At 40.9% G+C, this 17,057-nt stretch overlaps 1 protein-coding gene across 2 annotated transcripts in view; it reads right to left on the bottom strand.

Annotated features, from left to right (window-relative positions):
- PGGT1B (protein geranylgeranyltransferase type I subunit beta) overlaps nt 1-17,057 on the bottom strand; it is a 44,353-nt gene that overhangs the window by 24,045 nt on the left and 3,251 nt on the right. Inside the window, exons 1-3 of one of the 2 annotated variants that reach the window (XM_066181406.1) lie at nt 16,310-16,778; nt 15,111-15,229; nt 6,881-6,948 (exon numbers count right to left, since the gene is read on the bottom strand). In XM_066181406.1, coding sequence (XP_066037503.1) covers nt 6,881-6,948; nt 15,111-15,192 — 150 coding nt within the window. In that variant the 5' untranslated portion in view covers nt 15,193-15,229; nt 16,310-16,778. Of the gene's footprint in view, nt 1-6,880; nt 6,949-15,110; nt 15,230-16,309; nt 16,779-17,057 lie in introns of those variants that run through there. The other variant, XM_066181404.1, reaches the window with a different exon arrangement.

The raw sequence follows: 17,057 nt of genomic DNA, 5'->3' as shown, positions 1-17,057 counted from the left end.
GCATGGTGGGTGGAGGGAGCCTTTCCTTTAAACATTCACTCCAGCACTGGTAGTCGGGGTGCCAAGAGTTGTGCTTCTGTGCCAATCACTTCTGAGGCGGCTTGAACTCCTGCACAGGCGGCCAAGATCTCCTTGTCTGTGGGAGTGTAGCTGGCTTCAGATCCTCTGTAACTTCGACTCCAGAATCCTAGTGGTCAGCCTCGAGTCTCCCCAGGCACCTTCTGCCAAAGGCTCCAGGACAAACCGTTGTTCCCGGCTGCGGAGTAAAGCGCATTCTTCACATCTGGTCCTGTCCTGACTGGGCCAAGGGCTACTGCATAAGCAATCTCTTGCTTGATCTGGGCAAAGGCGTGTTGCTGTTCAGGGCCCCAATGGAAATTGTTCTTCTTGCAGGTAACCAGGTAGAGAGGGCTCATGATCTGACTGTACTCAGGAATGTGCATCCTCCAAAAACCTATGGCTCCTAGGAAAGCTTGTGTTTCCTTTTTGCTGGTCGGTGGAGACATTGCTGTGATCTTATCAATGACCTCAGTGGGGATCTGCCGCCGTCTATTTTGCCACTTTACTCTCAGGAACTGGATCTCTCTGGCAGGTCCCTTGACTTTGCTCTTCTTGATGGCAAACTCGGCTTTCAGCAGAATCTGGATGATCCTCTCTCCTTTCTCGAACACTTCAGCTGCAGTCGTCCCCCACACAATGATGTCATCGATGTACTGTAGATGTTCCAGAGCCTCACCCTTCTCTAGTGCAGTCTAGATCAGCCCATGGCAGATGGTGGGACTGTGTTTCCCCCCCTGGGGCAGCCGGTTCCAGGTGTACTGCACGCCCCTCCAGGTGAAAGCAAACTGAGGCCTGCATTCTGCAGCCAGAGGAAGGGAGAAAAATGCATTGGCAATGTCAGTAGTGGCATACTACTTCGCTGCCTTGGACTTTAGCTTGTAGTGGAGTTCCAGCATGTCTGGCACAGCAGCACTCAGCGGTGGAGTCACTTCATTTAATGCACGATAGTCCACAGTCAGTCTTCATTCTCCATCAGACTTGCGCACAGGCCAGATGGGGCTGTTGAAGGGTGAGTGGGTTTTGCTGACCACTCTTTGGCTCTCCAGCTCACGGATCATTTTGTGGATGAAGATCACGGCATCTTGATTTGTCCGATACTGCCGACGGTGCACCGTCAAGGTGGCAACAGGTACTTGTTCTTCTACCTTCAGGAGTCCCACTGCAGATGGGTTCTCTGATAGTCCCAGCAAGGTGTTCAACTGCTTAATGTCTCCTGTCTCCACGGCAGCTATTCCAAAAGCCCATCTGAGTCCTTTAGGGTCTTTATAATATCCATTCCTGAGGAAGTCTAAGCCCAGAATACATGGAGCCTCTGGACTGGTCACAATCGGAAGTTTCTGCCATTCTTTCATGATCAGGCTCACCTTGGCTTCAACCAGAGTCAATTCCTGTGATTCCCCCGTCACTCCAGCAATGGAAATTGGTTCTGGCCCCACATGTCCCGATGGCATTAGAGTACACTGCGACCCAGTATCTACCAAAGCTTCATATTTTTGTGGCTCTGATGTGCCAGGCCATCGAATCCACACAGTCCAAAAAACCCGATTTTCCCGTGCCTCTTCCTGGCTAGTGGCAGGGCCCCTCTAGCACTGGTTATTATTCCCTTCTTGGACATACATGGTAGAGGTTTTTTCGAGGTAATCCAACACAGCATTCCCACCTCCGTAATACCTGGCAGCTTGCTCATGGGAGGCTGAGGCTACCTTCATTCTTGTGGAACTCCCTCTGTTAGTGTTTCTCTCCTTGAGCTCACGTACCCGTGCTGCCAGGACAGAAGTGGGTTTCCCATGCCACGCTCCAATGCCCTCCCCATGGTCCCGCAGATAAAACCACAGGTCAGCTCGAGGGGTGTACCCTCTCTCTCTTGCTGGGGAATGTTGGGCTCTGATTCTGGGGCCTGTGACTCGTACCGGTGCTACATGGGAACTGTTCCTTCTCATCTCCTCTCTCATTTCCCTCATCTCCTCTTTGAGTTCCTTCACCACCGCAGAGACATGAGCCTGCATTGCGCCACTGATCATACTTTCATAACTTCTGAGCTTGTTGGCAACAGAACCCACTGTCTCTCGGTTATCCTTGGCATTAATTGTTGCAATGAATGTGGCGTACTGAGATGGTCCATGAGTTGCCAGATTCCACAACATGTGCCCTGTGCATCTAACCTTGTCGGGGTCATTATCATGCTGTCCGGTCCTCCCAAAAAGTACTTCCAATACTGCCACTTCTCTCAACTGTTGGATTCCTTCCTCAAGGGTCTTCTATCGTATTCTATTGTTGTGCTCTTGCATTCTGTCTCTGTGGACAAATCTCTCTCTCACACTCATTACAAGTTGTTCCCAAAGGGAAAGGGGCTTTTGCTCTCTTACAAATACCTGATTTATACCTGAGTCCTGGGTCAAGGGTCCCAAATTCCTTGCTTCAGCACCATCCAGTTGTACGCCTGTACTCATAAGGTCCCAGACTCGAAGTAGCCAGGCTGTATAAGCCTCACGTCCTCGTCGTACAATAGCTTTTTGCAGATTACATAGACTTTCATACAACAGGGACTCAGTGATGATCTTAACCTGTGGCTCTTCTGTGGATTGTGAGGACCCTCCTTTCTTATCCTTAATACCAGGATCTGACGATTTCACTTTACACTTCCTTGTTTCCACAGGGGCGACTGCTGCTGGCTGTGGCTGCCCTTATGGTTCAGCTGGAACCTGGACAGTTGTAACGTCTGTGGGTTCCACTGCTGCACCATCAGTCTCTGCCTTCTCGGGGCAGGAGGAGAGTTTTTCATGAGCTGGGGAAATGTACTTCCTCAGCATCTGGCCCATCTCTTTTACCAGAACCTCAACCCAATCCGGGTGGGTCCTTTCTGAGGCAGGCTGTGGGGCAGAGTCAGGCTCTGGGGTATCATCCCTATTCTGTGGGGTAGGTATCAGGGTGGTTTTCCAGGTCAATCTTCCCTTATCTCTGAATGCTAAATAGAATACGCCTATTAGCAGCACCAGCCATTGTATGATATCATTAGCATTCAGAGAGGATTTAAACCCTTCAAAAACTGGTGGGGCAGACCCAAAGAGGTGGGTAAAGGGTTGGGAAAAAAACTCCCCCAGTGTAATTTCCTCACAGTAGGTACCATTGTTAAAGTAACTCCAAAAACACACAGTTAGTGTACGATAGTCCTGAATCCATGTGCCTGCTTTCCAGAGGAAATTAAAAATCCATGAGTTCTTCAACTTATTAAGCTATAAAATAAACTGGATGACGGTCACAGTAGCTTTAGTTATAGGGCCCATGTTTAGATAAGGGCCTGCAAATGGAAGGAATACAGCCACAACCACATGCCATCCAAACCAGGGTAAGTTAGACCACATGATGCTGCCTAATGAGGTTTTTATATCTAACACACACAAAAGAAAGTACTAGGTTAGTTAAGAACCGCTATTTCTCTTCCCTTTTCTTTTCTCAGTGTCCTCAAGCAGCACATTGGGTGCCAAAATCTGTCTTGGTTTGGGAAGACAGGTATTTGCTAGGTAATAAAAAAAAAAACCAACTGCAGTTTCCTTTGGAATGGAGAGTATAAATCCCCCCCTTCGCTCTCTTTTTTTTCTTTTTCAATTATAAATTACAATCAGAGGCTCTTAGGCAAAGATTTGGGAAATAGGAATAGCAGTTCTTTACTAGTATGTATTACAAAGCAAACAAACACAAAAAAAACCTACCAAACAACTACAGCATTAATAACAAATGAAAACAGTACCAAGAACCTTGAGGGCTTTGTTTCACAAAACACAGGGCAGTTTGGTTTCGGTGTCCCTGCAGGATCCTCAGAGCACCAAGCTGAAACAGTGGAAAAGTCTCGGGCTGGTAGCTGGGATGGCAGGGTGTCTTGGAAGGCAGGGGCAGGATGTCCCGGCCGTGCAGAGGGTGCAGGGTCACACTGTAGCAAGGGGAGCAGTGCCAAAGAAGCCGAAGGTGAGGCAGAACCGGCCCAGCTCCCGCGGGTGGCAGAGAAAACTCAGGATTCAGGTTGAACCGGTGATAGTAGATTTCCCAGGACTGGATTCTTTTGGCCACAGTGAAACTCTTTCAGCCAGCAACAGTCGTTCTTTCTTTCCTGAACGCCGGAAAAAGAAAAGCCCAAAAGCCCGCAGCTGCCTCAAGCTCTGTCTTTTACTTGCATTATCTCTCCCTTCCAATTCTGTCCACCTCTTTGTTTCGGTTAAGCACTCTCAAGTATCCAACACTTGGTCTCTTTGGTAACTTATGGGGAAGAAATTCTTTAGAGAAAGAAGGAACAAACCTAACTCCCAACACCAGTAAAGATAGTATTTCAGTATGAAGTATTTACTATTGGAAGTTGAGAATTGAATTAAAACACCAGAAAATGTTGTGAGGGAAAAACAATGTTTTGCCCATCTTACAGACTTTTTGTCTTCATGACACTTTACAAGATCTCAGAACTACATCCAGAATAAACTCTTCTAGCTTCATACATTGGAGGTTTTGAAAAACGTTTCCAAAAGTATGTACTGATTTTACATTCTACACTGTAGAGCTGCTGAAGGTGTGATACAGCTGGAAAAGGAAAGTAGAGGCTAGCTAGCAGGAAGGACTGTGAAAAAAGTACAGTAGTTCTGTTCTGTGTTTGAGCGTGAAGAATCAAGTTGCACTGAAAAGTGGATGAAAAATCTGTGACAGCACTACACTAGCCTCTACTAATCTAACTTCTGTCTTTTATTAAAGGCATTTTCTTTTCATATGTGTCCTGGGATGACTTTGTGATGTTTGTATCCCCAATTCACTGTTCTGTTTAAGCTGGATATTAAGTTCTACATGTTTAAGAATGGTTCTGAGAGTGAAAGGGGGGAAAGAAGAAGCGCAGTTTGTTTGCAGAAACTGCACTTGCTCCTCCACATTCTGCTCCTGGACTGTGCTGTCTATGGACAGACTGAGAGAGAGCTCTCCTTGCTTTTTAGTTAGTTTTTAGCTAGCTGAGGCAGAGACATTTCCTGGACTTTTTTTTTTTTTTTCTTGGAACTGTTTAAACCTGTTCTGGACTGAAAACCCAGAAAACACCCGGAGCTCATGCCTGTGGCCTACTGGGGCCCAGGACGGCGTTTTCCAGTGCCGGAGGGGCTGATGAGAGACTGGGCAAGCTGAGCTACAACCCACAGCAAGGACTTTCTCAATTTTGCCATCTCTCTCAGAACAGCAAGAGGTTTTACTGTTTAATATTATCCATATTTTTTAATGCTTGTGAACACTTTGCTTGTTGAATAAACAGTTTTTTCCACTTTTCCCTATGGAAAATTTTTCCTGAATCAGCTGGGGAAGGGGCTGCTTGAATTTGCTCTCTAGAGGGACCCCATCTGGAGGTTTCCTCCCAAATTTTGCCCTAAACCAGGACAATATGAAAGCTTAACTCTCTTGAACCTCAGTTCACCGGGCTTCAAAGCATCTTTTCTTATGGTTATGACAAACAGGGATGAACAGAGCCTTGCCTAAGTCTGGGTGGGTATCAGATGCAATCAAACATGCATGATTCAACACAGGAAGAGAAATACCAGTTGCAGACACTACTGACTTTGGAAGAAACAGTCAGGCCCAGTCTATTAATATGCACCTCCCTGGCTGGTGTCACTGCCAAGATTTTACCAGACATACTGGCATCAGATAGGATTCACCTTTCTCAAAGGACCTGGACAAGCTCCAGAAGTGGGTCATGAGAACTTAATGAGATTTAACAAGACCAAGTAGAATGTGCTACACCCAGGTCAGGATAACCCCAGACAGGGAGGGTACAGACTGGGAGAAGAAGTCATCAAGAGCAAAGGGTTTGGGAGCTCTGGAGGATGAGAGGCTGGACATGACCCAGCCATGAGCACTAACAGCCCAAAAAGCCAAGCGTGTCCTGGGCTGCATCCAAAGCAGCGTGGGCAGCAGGAGAGGGAGGAGACTCTGCTCCCCTCTGGTGAGACCCCACGTGAAATGTTGTGTCCAGCCCTGGGGTCCTCAGGACAGGAAGGACTGGAACCTGTTGAAACACATCCAGAGGAGGCCACTAGGTTCATTAGAGAGCTGGATCACCTCTCCTGTAAGAAAAAGCTATGAGAGTTGGGATTTGTCAACCTGGAAGAGAGAAGCCTTTAAGGTGACTTAATTGTGGCCTTCTAGCTCCTGAAGGGACCCTAGAAGAAAGATGGAGAGAGACTTTTTACCAGAGCATGCAGTGACAGGACAAGGGGAATGGTTTCAATCTGAAAGAGGGCAGGTTTAGATCATGCATTAAGAAGAAATTCTTTACTGTGAGAGTGGTGAGGCATTGGAACAGACTGTCCAGAGCTGTGGAATCCCCATCCCTGGAAGCATCTGGTCTAGTGGAAGGTGTCCTTGCCTGCAGCATGGGGACAGGAGCTAGATGATCTTAAGGGCCCTTTCCAGCCTGAATCTTTCTATGATACCAAAGAACAGCATGTTCTGCATCACTTAATTAGGGCTATTCTGCCCTTCTCTACCTCATGACAATTCTTCAGCTAGAGAAGTTTTCCTTTGCTAGTAAAAGACCAGAGAAGGAGGAGACTCCACTGAGATAAGCCACAATTTGTATATCAGTTTCTTCACTGCTGTGAGAATTGAAGTTCTAGGCATCATTTTAGTATGTTTCTTATGCACATTTATTAAAAGTTCTGCAAACATTTCAGTATTAAAGTAAAAAATTCCCTGCATTCCGGACTTTCTGTTATTATGTAATTAAGTTAATACTACAAAAAAGACACAAGATTATTTAATGCCTAATTGAAAACATTTCACATACACATTCTTAACTGACCTTGGAGGGATTGAATGGCATCCCTAAATATGAAGAACCTCTGAATCCACAGCGATTGATGTTTGATCCTGGAAAAGATTAAAACAATACTCAACTAACTTGTTTTGTTGAAACATTTTTTTACAAACCATAATTCTCTAATGAGACCAAGACCCATTAGTTCAACGCTATTCACAGCCTTAATCAAGTATGCATGTGTCTCTCAGTTCCCAACTTTGGTTTGTTATCTCTCTGATTAACAAAAAAAAAAAAAAAAAAAAGAAAACCACAAACAAATTTAACTTACTTACTGCTGTAGTGACAAACCAAAAAGCATCAGATTTTTTTTTTTTTTTTAATTTGGTGGAAATACAGTTTGTATCACCACAGACTTGTCTTCCATGCTCATAAGAAAAAAAGAGAAAAGGACTGCTCCCCTGGGAAAATGGCCAAAGTTAACATATTTTTTATTCCTCTCTGGATTCCTGCCTGGTAATACCAGTCTGTTCTCAAGTAGAACTGTTTCAACATACTTCACTACATGTTCAAGGGCAAACAATTTCCAGTTTTAAGCACATTGTAGCTATCAAACATTTCTGTCAGTGATACAGTGTAATTTGTTTCAAACCTGTCACAATACCTGATCATGTAGCACATAGAAGTGTGAACCACACAATGTCAAGAGTTAAGCACAGCTTTGCAGGGCTCAACCTTGTTTTTGCATGGCAAAACCTCACTTGTTTACTGCTCAGTGTCTGAAACTGAAAGCCTAATGAATGCCATAGTCAACCCACAGCTGGGTGTCCTTAAATTCTCTCCACCTCTTTTAAGTTACTGAGCCTTTAAGCTAAAAATCCTCATGAATATCAGGGGAAATTGCACCAGAATAAGTAAAAATGAATAGTTACAAAGCTGAAAGCCCTAAGCAACATCACTATGCAATGTAGCCTACAAGCTTTGGTGTAATTTAGCAACATATTACCTTTTAATTCTAAATATACTCTGTATATATGCAAAATTTAGACTGGAAAGGTTTTATTAGCTTAGTAATTTCAACTTGGCCTGATGTATGCAAGTTTCTCTGGAAGACAAGTCTTTGGATCTAACTGACATGGAGCAAAATATCTGCAATTTTCCACTTCCTTCACAATTCAGTCAAAAGTACTTTTCAATCATTCTACACACGTAACAAAATCAACTTCAGCTTGCTTAAAAGCTGGTGTGCCATAGTCATATCCAAAGAGAGGAAACAGGAAAAAAATTAACAACTGTTTTATTTTATTATAATTTAAGCATTCTCAGCAGAGAACATTTCTCTGTTCATTTGCAGAGTCAAAAATTTGCATTTCATGCTGCCTCAGCCTGTGGAAAGCACAAAAAATTAACTAAGTCTTAAAGACTAATCTAAGGTCCTGAAGGACACTGCTCAAAAAAGCGTCACACACAATATGAACAAATCAGTAAAAAGAAGACCTAGAATTCCTGCTCCGTAACTCCTAGATTCCCTAGGTGACATGGTGGAAAAAAAATCACCATTCACATTCATTTTCAGTACAAATGAATCTGTGCCTTAAGCAAACTAGAACATTCACTTTGAAACCATACTAGTGTGGAAACCCCTCATCAAGAAAAGTTATAATGCTACTAACACAGCTATTCTGGCCTGCTGCAAATGAAACATGCCACAATTAAGACAACTCTGCAGTTGAACAACACTCAGCTGACAGTCGGTAGATGGAAGGATTCATTCCAGAAATACTGATCCTCATCACTGGCCTTTAGGAGCGTAGCTTGTAACTCATTATCAAGGTAGAAATGGCAGAATGAAACCCAAGTTTGCATGCTGTTAGTGGGTCACTTTGATCACCCTCCGAATTCACAGATGCTATACAAATAGATTAAAAATAAAGTACATGAATGAAATCATGGTCTATTACCCCCTTTAGATATTCACTTTTCGTGTAGCATTTCAAAACCTTTCTTGTATTACTAAACTTCTATAAACCAGAAAACAGCATTTGTAATTTTAGAATTGGATTTAAAGTTGGATTTTTAACCATATTGCTATGAATTAAAATCTATTTTGATGATTTTTTTTTTTTTTATCTCCCACTCTAAACTTCACACACTGGCTCCTAGGAAAAAAAAAGAAGACCAACATGCCCTTTAGGGCAAATTTTGCAGGGAATTTTATCTTGTCCTCAAATGCAATAATGTGCCTGCAATTGACGCTTCCTAGACCTTTGGTATTACAAGTGAGTTGCTAAATCTCTAGTCACAAAATGTGAAGTAAAAAATAGAATTCTGAGTTGATAAAGGAAGCATTAAAACAGGAAGTGAAAACAACTTGTTTTTAACCACATGACTCTGGAACACTGATGTAGTGTCTCAAAATGTTTTTTTTAGCATCCTGTGAACATATAAGTTGAAAATCAAATGAGAACCAAAGGCGAGTTACAGGAAATGACTGTCTTTAAGTTTATGAAAGAAACTTTACAATGTGAAATTTAATCTTCTGTACAGTTGGCTTTACTATTTTATTGCAATGTACTTGCACTTCTTGTTTTATGTAATAGCTTAGTATTGTAAATGAAACTCTTCACTTTCCTGAACCAAAAATGGGCTGTCAGGATCAGAAATAGAATTAAAAATGAAACAGACCCAAATTAAAGGGATGTGATCACAGCTTATGTTTGTTGGGAAAAAAAACTGCTGGAGTGGCCAGTTCAGCTCCAGCAGAGTTTGCTGTGCATCAGTTCAACTGCAGCTGTGAAATGGTACCACCTGGTGTTCTCTTCGACCATCAATCTTACTTAGCCACTTTCTGCAGGAGCTTAAGACAGAGTAAAAGTAACAAGTATTTGTGGTGGTTTGAAAGCGGTAAAAACACACCTGGAAAAACTTTTCACATTTGACAACTAAAGAAAACTGACCCTTTTCCAAAACCAAAAGACTTCATGCTTAAATCAAGAGCAGAAACTAACCTGTGAAAAAAAAAAAGATGCTACTTAGGTGTCCTTAAGCCAGGAAGTTCTTAAGGTATGTTAAAGAGCTTCAAGTGATGACCACAGACAACTCAACTAAGAGCTTGTTTTTTACAGATAGGGCATTTTTGTTATTTTTATTTTATGATTTCTCTTGCATGGAAGGATTGCTAAACTTTTACCTCTACTTTTTCACATTCAGATTATCCATGCATTCCTCTGGCTGCAAGGCTTGTCTCCTTTTGCTAAGTACAGGAGTTTACATTACTAAATCTTATAATATATTATAAAATCATAGATTTCGCATACGCTGATTCAGTCAGTACATCGAGATAAAAGTAAGCATAAGCTCCTCTCACTGAACTAGAGCTTATAATCTAGTAAATCTTGCTGTTCTTATAAATCTAAATACTAGAGGATGTCACAAAATGTAAAGTTGTATTCTCTAGAATGGATTACATATCCTGATAAATACTTCAGATGTGGACATAAAAGAAAGTTATTCTGGAGGCATATTTGTATTTCTGCTCAAGAAACTCATGATCAGAAAGTTCACATGTACCAATGATTTAAAAAATGTCAGTGCCATTTTATAATTTTTTTTTCAGTACTGCCACATAAGAAGAAAGAATCATTAATACAAATCTAAATTTAGACTTCGAAAGAAGTCTAAACCTAAGTTTTAGGTCTGTCATGCAGCATACTGGTTTTAAGTCCGGTATCCATGGATTCTGGGGATTCAGACCGAAAAAATATGTTTCAGTGCTCCTTTCGGTTCCATTTTTTAGTACAGCAAAGCCAGTGAAGCATCCAGCTGTCAAAAAGTACAATTATCTTCCCCCTCCCTTAGCGGGATGGCACTGGCGCTCCCTATCAACACAGTTCACCAAAGCAACACAAAGCTAACCTCTGTTAGATAAGTAAGTGTGTGGTTTTCTGCCACTTCAGCAAGCTCTCAAGCCGGGTCAAACAAATGCCACTGTTCCTTTGGGGGAGGATGGTGGATGAATATGGCCAAGCAGTGTGCTTCCACTGTGTAATTAGATTACTTGAGTACAAAGCTCTTGATTCACTTTCTTTTAAAAGTGCTGAACTGGCTCTGAATGTGACTTGCAAGAAACTGGAATACATCTTTCTTAAACTGCTACGAGTTGCACTTTAGGTAGTTAAAATAAACTTCAAATTCTGTCAAGGAGCTGCACTATGAGAGGAAAAACAGTAAAACACTGACATGATAAGAATCTTAAGAACAAGCAACTAGTTAAAAGAGGGTGCTTTGCCAACCGTTTCCCAATTTCACTAACACTTCAAAAAATAACGTGTTAATCTAAAAACGCAACATTTCTGGTTGAGGCTTGTAAAAGAACATTACCCTCTTCAAAATGAAAAAAGAACAAAAACACTTTTTAAGATTTCAACTTCTTTCCAAAAGAAAACATTACATCTTCTTGCAGTGAACACAAGAAGAAAACAAAAACACATGGTAGCTATGCACCTAAGCAAAGCATTCATTAAAAGGGAAGGAAAGGTAACAATGGCCAAAATCTACGCAAGATAAAGCCAAACTATTTAGTATGAGTTAGAGAAGACAGGAACCCTTTGAACAAGCAGAAGGCAGCAGTAAGTGGAAGCATTCAGCTAAGAATGTGTTTTTGTATGAGGGTCAGTTTGCACATGTGACATGCTATTTCCTCCATATTAGGACTGGTATTGAGCCAGCCTCTGGAAGACTTGAGCTAAAATTATGGTACCTAAAGGACATAATTTGTTTGAATCACAGCTACAACAAACCCACAGAAGAATACAGTCTATCCTGACAGACCCTTATCTTCAGCTTCCTTAAGTGCATTTTGATTAGGCTGACAGAGCATATGTTTGCTTTCTTACTCAGCAGATCAAGATGTCACCACTTAAGCCTTTGTGAGCTTTAGTTTCACATAAATTTCAAAGGCTACAAACCTTTGAAGTGAAGCTATCATTAGCCATCAGATATATTACATACCAGTAAATACCAACATGTCACTTAAAACAATAACAGGGTAATGAGAGACTTTATCTAAGAAGTGCTCTAAGCCACCAAATCCTGAATTTTCTAGCAGGTTCTGTAACACTTTGCTGTGGTGGGTTGACTCCAACCAGCAGCTGAGGCAAGAAAACAGAGAGATGAAGAGAAGACTCATAGAGTGAGACAGAAACAGTTTGATAGGTATAGCAGAAGTTGTGGGCACACAACAAAGCAAAGTAGGAATTAATTTATTACTTCCCATCAGCCAGGCAGGGGCATAGCCATTTCCTAGAAAGCAGGGCCTCAGCAAGTGTAAGGGTTACTCAGAAAGACAAATGCCAGAACCACAAATATTGCTCCTTTTCTCCTCCTTTTCCCAAGCTTTTATTGCTGAAAATGATGTCAGATGGCATGGAGTGCCCCTCTGCTCAGTCCTGAGGTCAGCTGTCTTGGCTATGTCCCCTGTTGTATCTGCCATGGGAAAAGGAGTGCAGAGGAGGCAAAAGGAGCCAGTCTTGACTGGCACTGCTCAGCAAAAGCTGAACGACTAAAACATTATCTTAGTACCAGGCTGAAAACATAGTAGATTAGAGGCTACTATGAAAAAAAAATTCTAGCCCAGCCAATACTATCAGAATTATTGATAAAAATAAACAAATACTAAGTTTGCAGAGCATCAACTGCTCTGTCTCCCATCCACTGGAAAAAAGACTGTAAGGTAGCAGTAGTTCTCAAAACAATTTGAATTTACTACCTCAAAAAAATGCTTTAAATAAAAATCAAGTTAAGTGTTGTGCATAAAAGAACCTTAGGAGGGACAAACGTGAAAAGCAGAGAAATTTATTTTTCTGATAAGAATTATAGGAATTCTCTTTTTGACTGATACCAAATTTTAGAAATTCAACCACTGATGCAATCAAGAACAAACCCCAAGATTCTGTAAAAACATATTCCCATTTAAAATGTAGCTTTTAAATTGGTTTTCAGTCCCAGAGCTAAACTCAGTGAAGACTTTTATCAAATACAATGCAATTACTTTAGATTGGTGGAATTCATGATTATAAAACAGTATTTTAATTTAAATTTTTAAAAACTAATATTCCATGGAAAGAGAGATTTTTAAGAATGCATGAAAAAAATACTATGCTTCTTTAAAAGTAAAATGTTGTGCTTTCTTGGTTTTGGTTGTTTGGTTGTTTTTGGTTTTTTTTTTAACCTGGACAGATTCCAATCCATCAAGCTAAAAATCTCCTCCTTAACTGGAGATGCACAAGCACTTTGAAACCAAAAACTTTAGTGCTGTAGCCTACCACAGTTTAATTACTTCCTCAAAGAGGCTGAAAGTGGGAGTAGGAACTCTGCTGCTGGGAGGCTGCCAATCAACAAGCATTGCACTCACCCAGGATTAAAAAACAGAGCGTCAACACATTTTACTAAAAGTAGACACTACCAGAGTGTAGGTGTTTCCTTCTTCATGTTTAGTTATTCAATATCCAACCTGCTGCTATCAGCATCATTTACATTTTGCACTTTCTATTGCCCAACAGAAAAAGCAAAAAATAAATAGAAACACTGAAGTTTTAGCAATCAAGTGATCAGGTAAGAGCAGTGTTATTACCAAGAGCACTTACTAAGAAGAACAAGAGTTGTTCTCATAATACAGTATGATGCAAAAACACAGGACTTGAAGGGAAGCTCGTTCTTCTAGTGAAAAGCAGAGATTTATTACTTGGAATGCACAGAATGTGCTGCCAAAAGTGTCCTCCCCAAAACTCCTCTCAGTTCTATGAGGGGATGATAGCTAGAAAAAAGAAGGAGCACATCTCTGCTGAACTGTCAGCCTCCACATCTGTATGCTGGGATTTTTACTGCCCTCCCTAGGAAGCTCTAGACAATAGCAATATTCTAAACACCGGCAAGGTAGAACCCCCAGAGAATTACTGCATACTGTCAAAGATAAACAAGCAAACAGAAATTCCTGCTCTAATTTCTCTTCTTTGCAAACTTTTCTGTTCCTTTGGAATTAAGTTTTGAAGACTGGGATAAAAGTCACAAAGTGAGCAACTCCTAGAAACAAAGCATGTACAGAGTGTTAAGATTTCTGAACAGTAAGGCACAGGAACCTTCTAATCATTAAAAAACTTTGTAGGAATTTTTATGTAATCTAAACTCCTAATTTTCAAGAATCAATCCTGGAATACAATACAAGAAAAGATAAATCTATCAGAACTAGTTCCTGTGGTACATCTGATGGTTTCTAAACCTGTGGAGTCAGAAAAAGGATTTTTTATTACTGTAAAAATAAGGCATCAGCAGTCCTGACTCCTTCACAAAACCAACTTGAGAGCTAATTTGTTGTATAGAATTAGAATTGATAATAAAAGGAAACACACGATTTTTGTCTACATCCATCGAAAGTACATGTTCATGATTTTACAGACAGGGTAATGGAATTGCCTTTTCTCTAGAGACCACCAGCCTGGAGCTATGCCCACACCAGCATTTAACATGCCAGCACCTTCTGTCACAGAGCAGCAGTGCCTCATCCACATCTCCCTCCCTCCTTCCTACCCCTTCTAGTGCTACCAGCCATTCACCTGGGCTGCCACAGAAAAAACTGCCAACACCAACTAGCCCAGAGGAACAGCACCTTCCTAACTTTTGTCAAACCAACCAGGAAAGAGACATTTTCTGTGAGTTACCTTGCCGGCTTTTCTGCTATGCATCTCCCAGTCTGAGGACAGCTGGGATTCAGCAGCAGCATTATTCCTTCTCAAAACCTTGGGTAAATTTAACCTTCACAGATCTAAGGAACATCAACCAGGGACTATGTTTATCCTTTTTGCTTCTTACCCTTACACCTACAATTCTCCAAAAGCTGTTGTAAATCATACCAGTGATCACAGCTCCTGGCATTGGAGTGGAAGCCAATATAATCAGTATTAGACTTGTAACACTTTCACAACGTACGCATTTCTTTTAGAACCAGGTGAAACATTCCTCTGAAATGACTAAAGGTGCAGCTTTATTATACTATTTTATAATGGCTTATCTTCAGATTAATTCCTGTTTTCTCTAGCTTTTTTACTTGTGAGGGATCTATATCCAAGATTTGCTCAACATCACTACCCGACATTATCAGGACTGCACTTCAGGAAGATCAACCTTGTATTTCATAAAAACAAGAGCTATCCACCATTCCCCAAGTACAAAGCAAAAGTAAAAATGTTAATAATAATAAAAAAACTAAAAACTCACTCACTGTCTTCTGTGGGAAGGACCTGAAGGGAATAAATCCATTCTATCACATCATCTTTGTTCACCACATCTAAGGAATCCAACATATCCAGACCAGAGAGTGCGAAAAATGCAATTGTCAACCTAAAAGAAAAAAATAAGACTTACACTTCCCACCATAAATATCATGGGGAAATTAACAAATGGTTGCAGCAACAGATACATCTATGAATTCTCAGCCTTTGACAATGGTACAACACAGAGCCTAGCTTAGAATGGAAGTCATCTACTGGACAAAATAATGTTCTTTGTACTGAAAACACTTCTCTGCCGCAATACGGTTTTTCATATAAGCTGCCTCTCCTTCTATATAATAACGATATGTCAACTAAAAATTTACTTGAAGGCCTGTTTACCTGAAAGAAAAGCCCATCAAAATAACCCACTACAAAGTAAACTAGGTTATGGTATTAACATATGGAGCACTAGTTCCCTGTGAAGAATTCTTACATGAACAATCCCCTAAACATGCATTAGGTGCATATGCAAGGTAACCCATAATTATAGTAAGCTACTTCTCATTGTGTCCCAAACCAAATTTCAGATGCTTAGATATCAATGTCAAACAGCAAAGCCTATTTTGTAAGCAAACAATGCATAAATAGGTATATAGGATGAATTAACATCTAGAGGTACTTATTTCTGGTCCTTGGGTGTAAAGCAGCCTGGATGACTGCCTTAGTATGACACATTCAACCACTCAACAGAGCAGAGGAGTAGCTAGCATGCTGAATGTCCTTCCTACAACTTGTTTCCTTCCATGAACAAGTGCTATAATACCTGCTAACTAACACGTTCCTTGCTGGGTTTAACTCAAACCTCGGCAGCCATGCACGGCATGGCCCTCCAACAGTGCATTACTCACTCTGACAGAGCACCAAAGCAACAGCACTGGGTTAGGAACTTGGGAGAAGTTGCTATGAGAGAAAATGCTCATGTAATGGTACCTTGGATGTTCTGACTCAGACTAAAATTAGCTGGATGTATATTTTGTCACCCACACCTGTCTGCCGATCCTTCTTGAAATTCTTGTTCTTTCACTAGATAAGATGATGGACTGTGAAACAACTGCTACACATGTAGAAACTGTAATTCAGCATGCCAAGGAACACCAACAGTTAATACCAACTTTCCTTATGAGATAAAGCTGTAATTCGTATTTACCTCACAAACTGGTCAGCCACCTGGGCCACCAGTAGTTGGTACCTCCGACAGAGACAAATGTGAAGCTTCCACAGCCACTTAATTTCTGCATGAGGTTCTGCATCAGAACCACAGACAGTAAGACCACAGAAGAAAATGATGATGTGAGTCAGCCCAAAGCACACATCCAAAAAAATTATTCTAATTAAAACACAGCAGACAAATGACAATGCAGCAGATGCTAACCTCAATACAGTGGTACAACCTCCTAGGGTTACATTCTGACCAGTGGGCTGGTAAAATATGTATCTTTACTGCTATTATTTCAAATAATTCTTTTGAGTAGAGAGAGCCAAAAAAAGTAAGTTGCACACTAAAGCACTTCTATGTAGAACAAGAGTAAATTTTAACCCTTATGATGACTAAGAAACTGACATTCAAAGTGCAAAATTAACACTTCAAGGCTTATATCAACTTTTACCATTGATCAGATCTCTCTTTAATCCAAAATCTGATCCTAGATAATAAATGACTAATTTAAAAAAATCACTCCTTTTATTTAAAAAACCCAAGGAATTTACTGTTCAGTTACAATAAACTATTTCTCTGAAACATTGCCTGTACATTCTGATTTTCACAAACACTGACAATCTTTTACTAGAACTATTAAAAAGACATTTTCACTCTATTTTACCCAACTAAATTACTTCCAGTGAGGCAGAAACAACATGCCAACATCAGCACTAGAAACTACTGCAAAGTAGGTCCA

Source organism: Chamaea fasciata, unplaced genomic scaffold, assembly GCF_029207755.1.
Source record: "Chamaea fasciata isolate MVZ Bird 193981 ecotype frontalis unplaced genomic scaffold, bChaFas1.0.hap1 SCAF_4, whole genome shotgun sequence".
NCBI lineage: Eukaryota > Metazoa > Chordata > Aves > Passeriformes > Sylviidae > Chamaea > Chamaea fasciata.
Note: the sequence above shows the minus strand (reverse complement) of the source record. Positions and strands in the feature narration are given on the sequence as shown.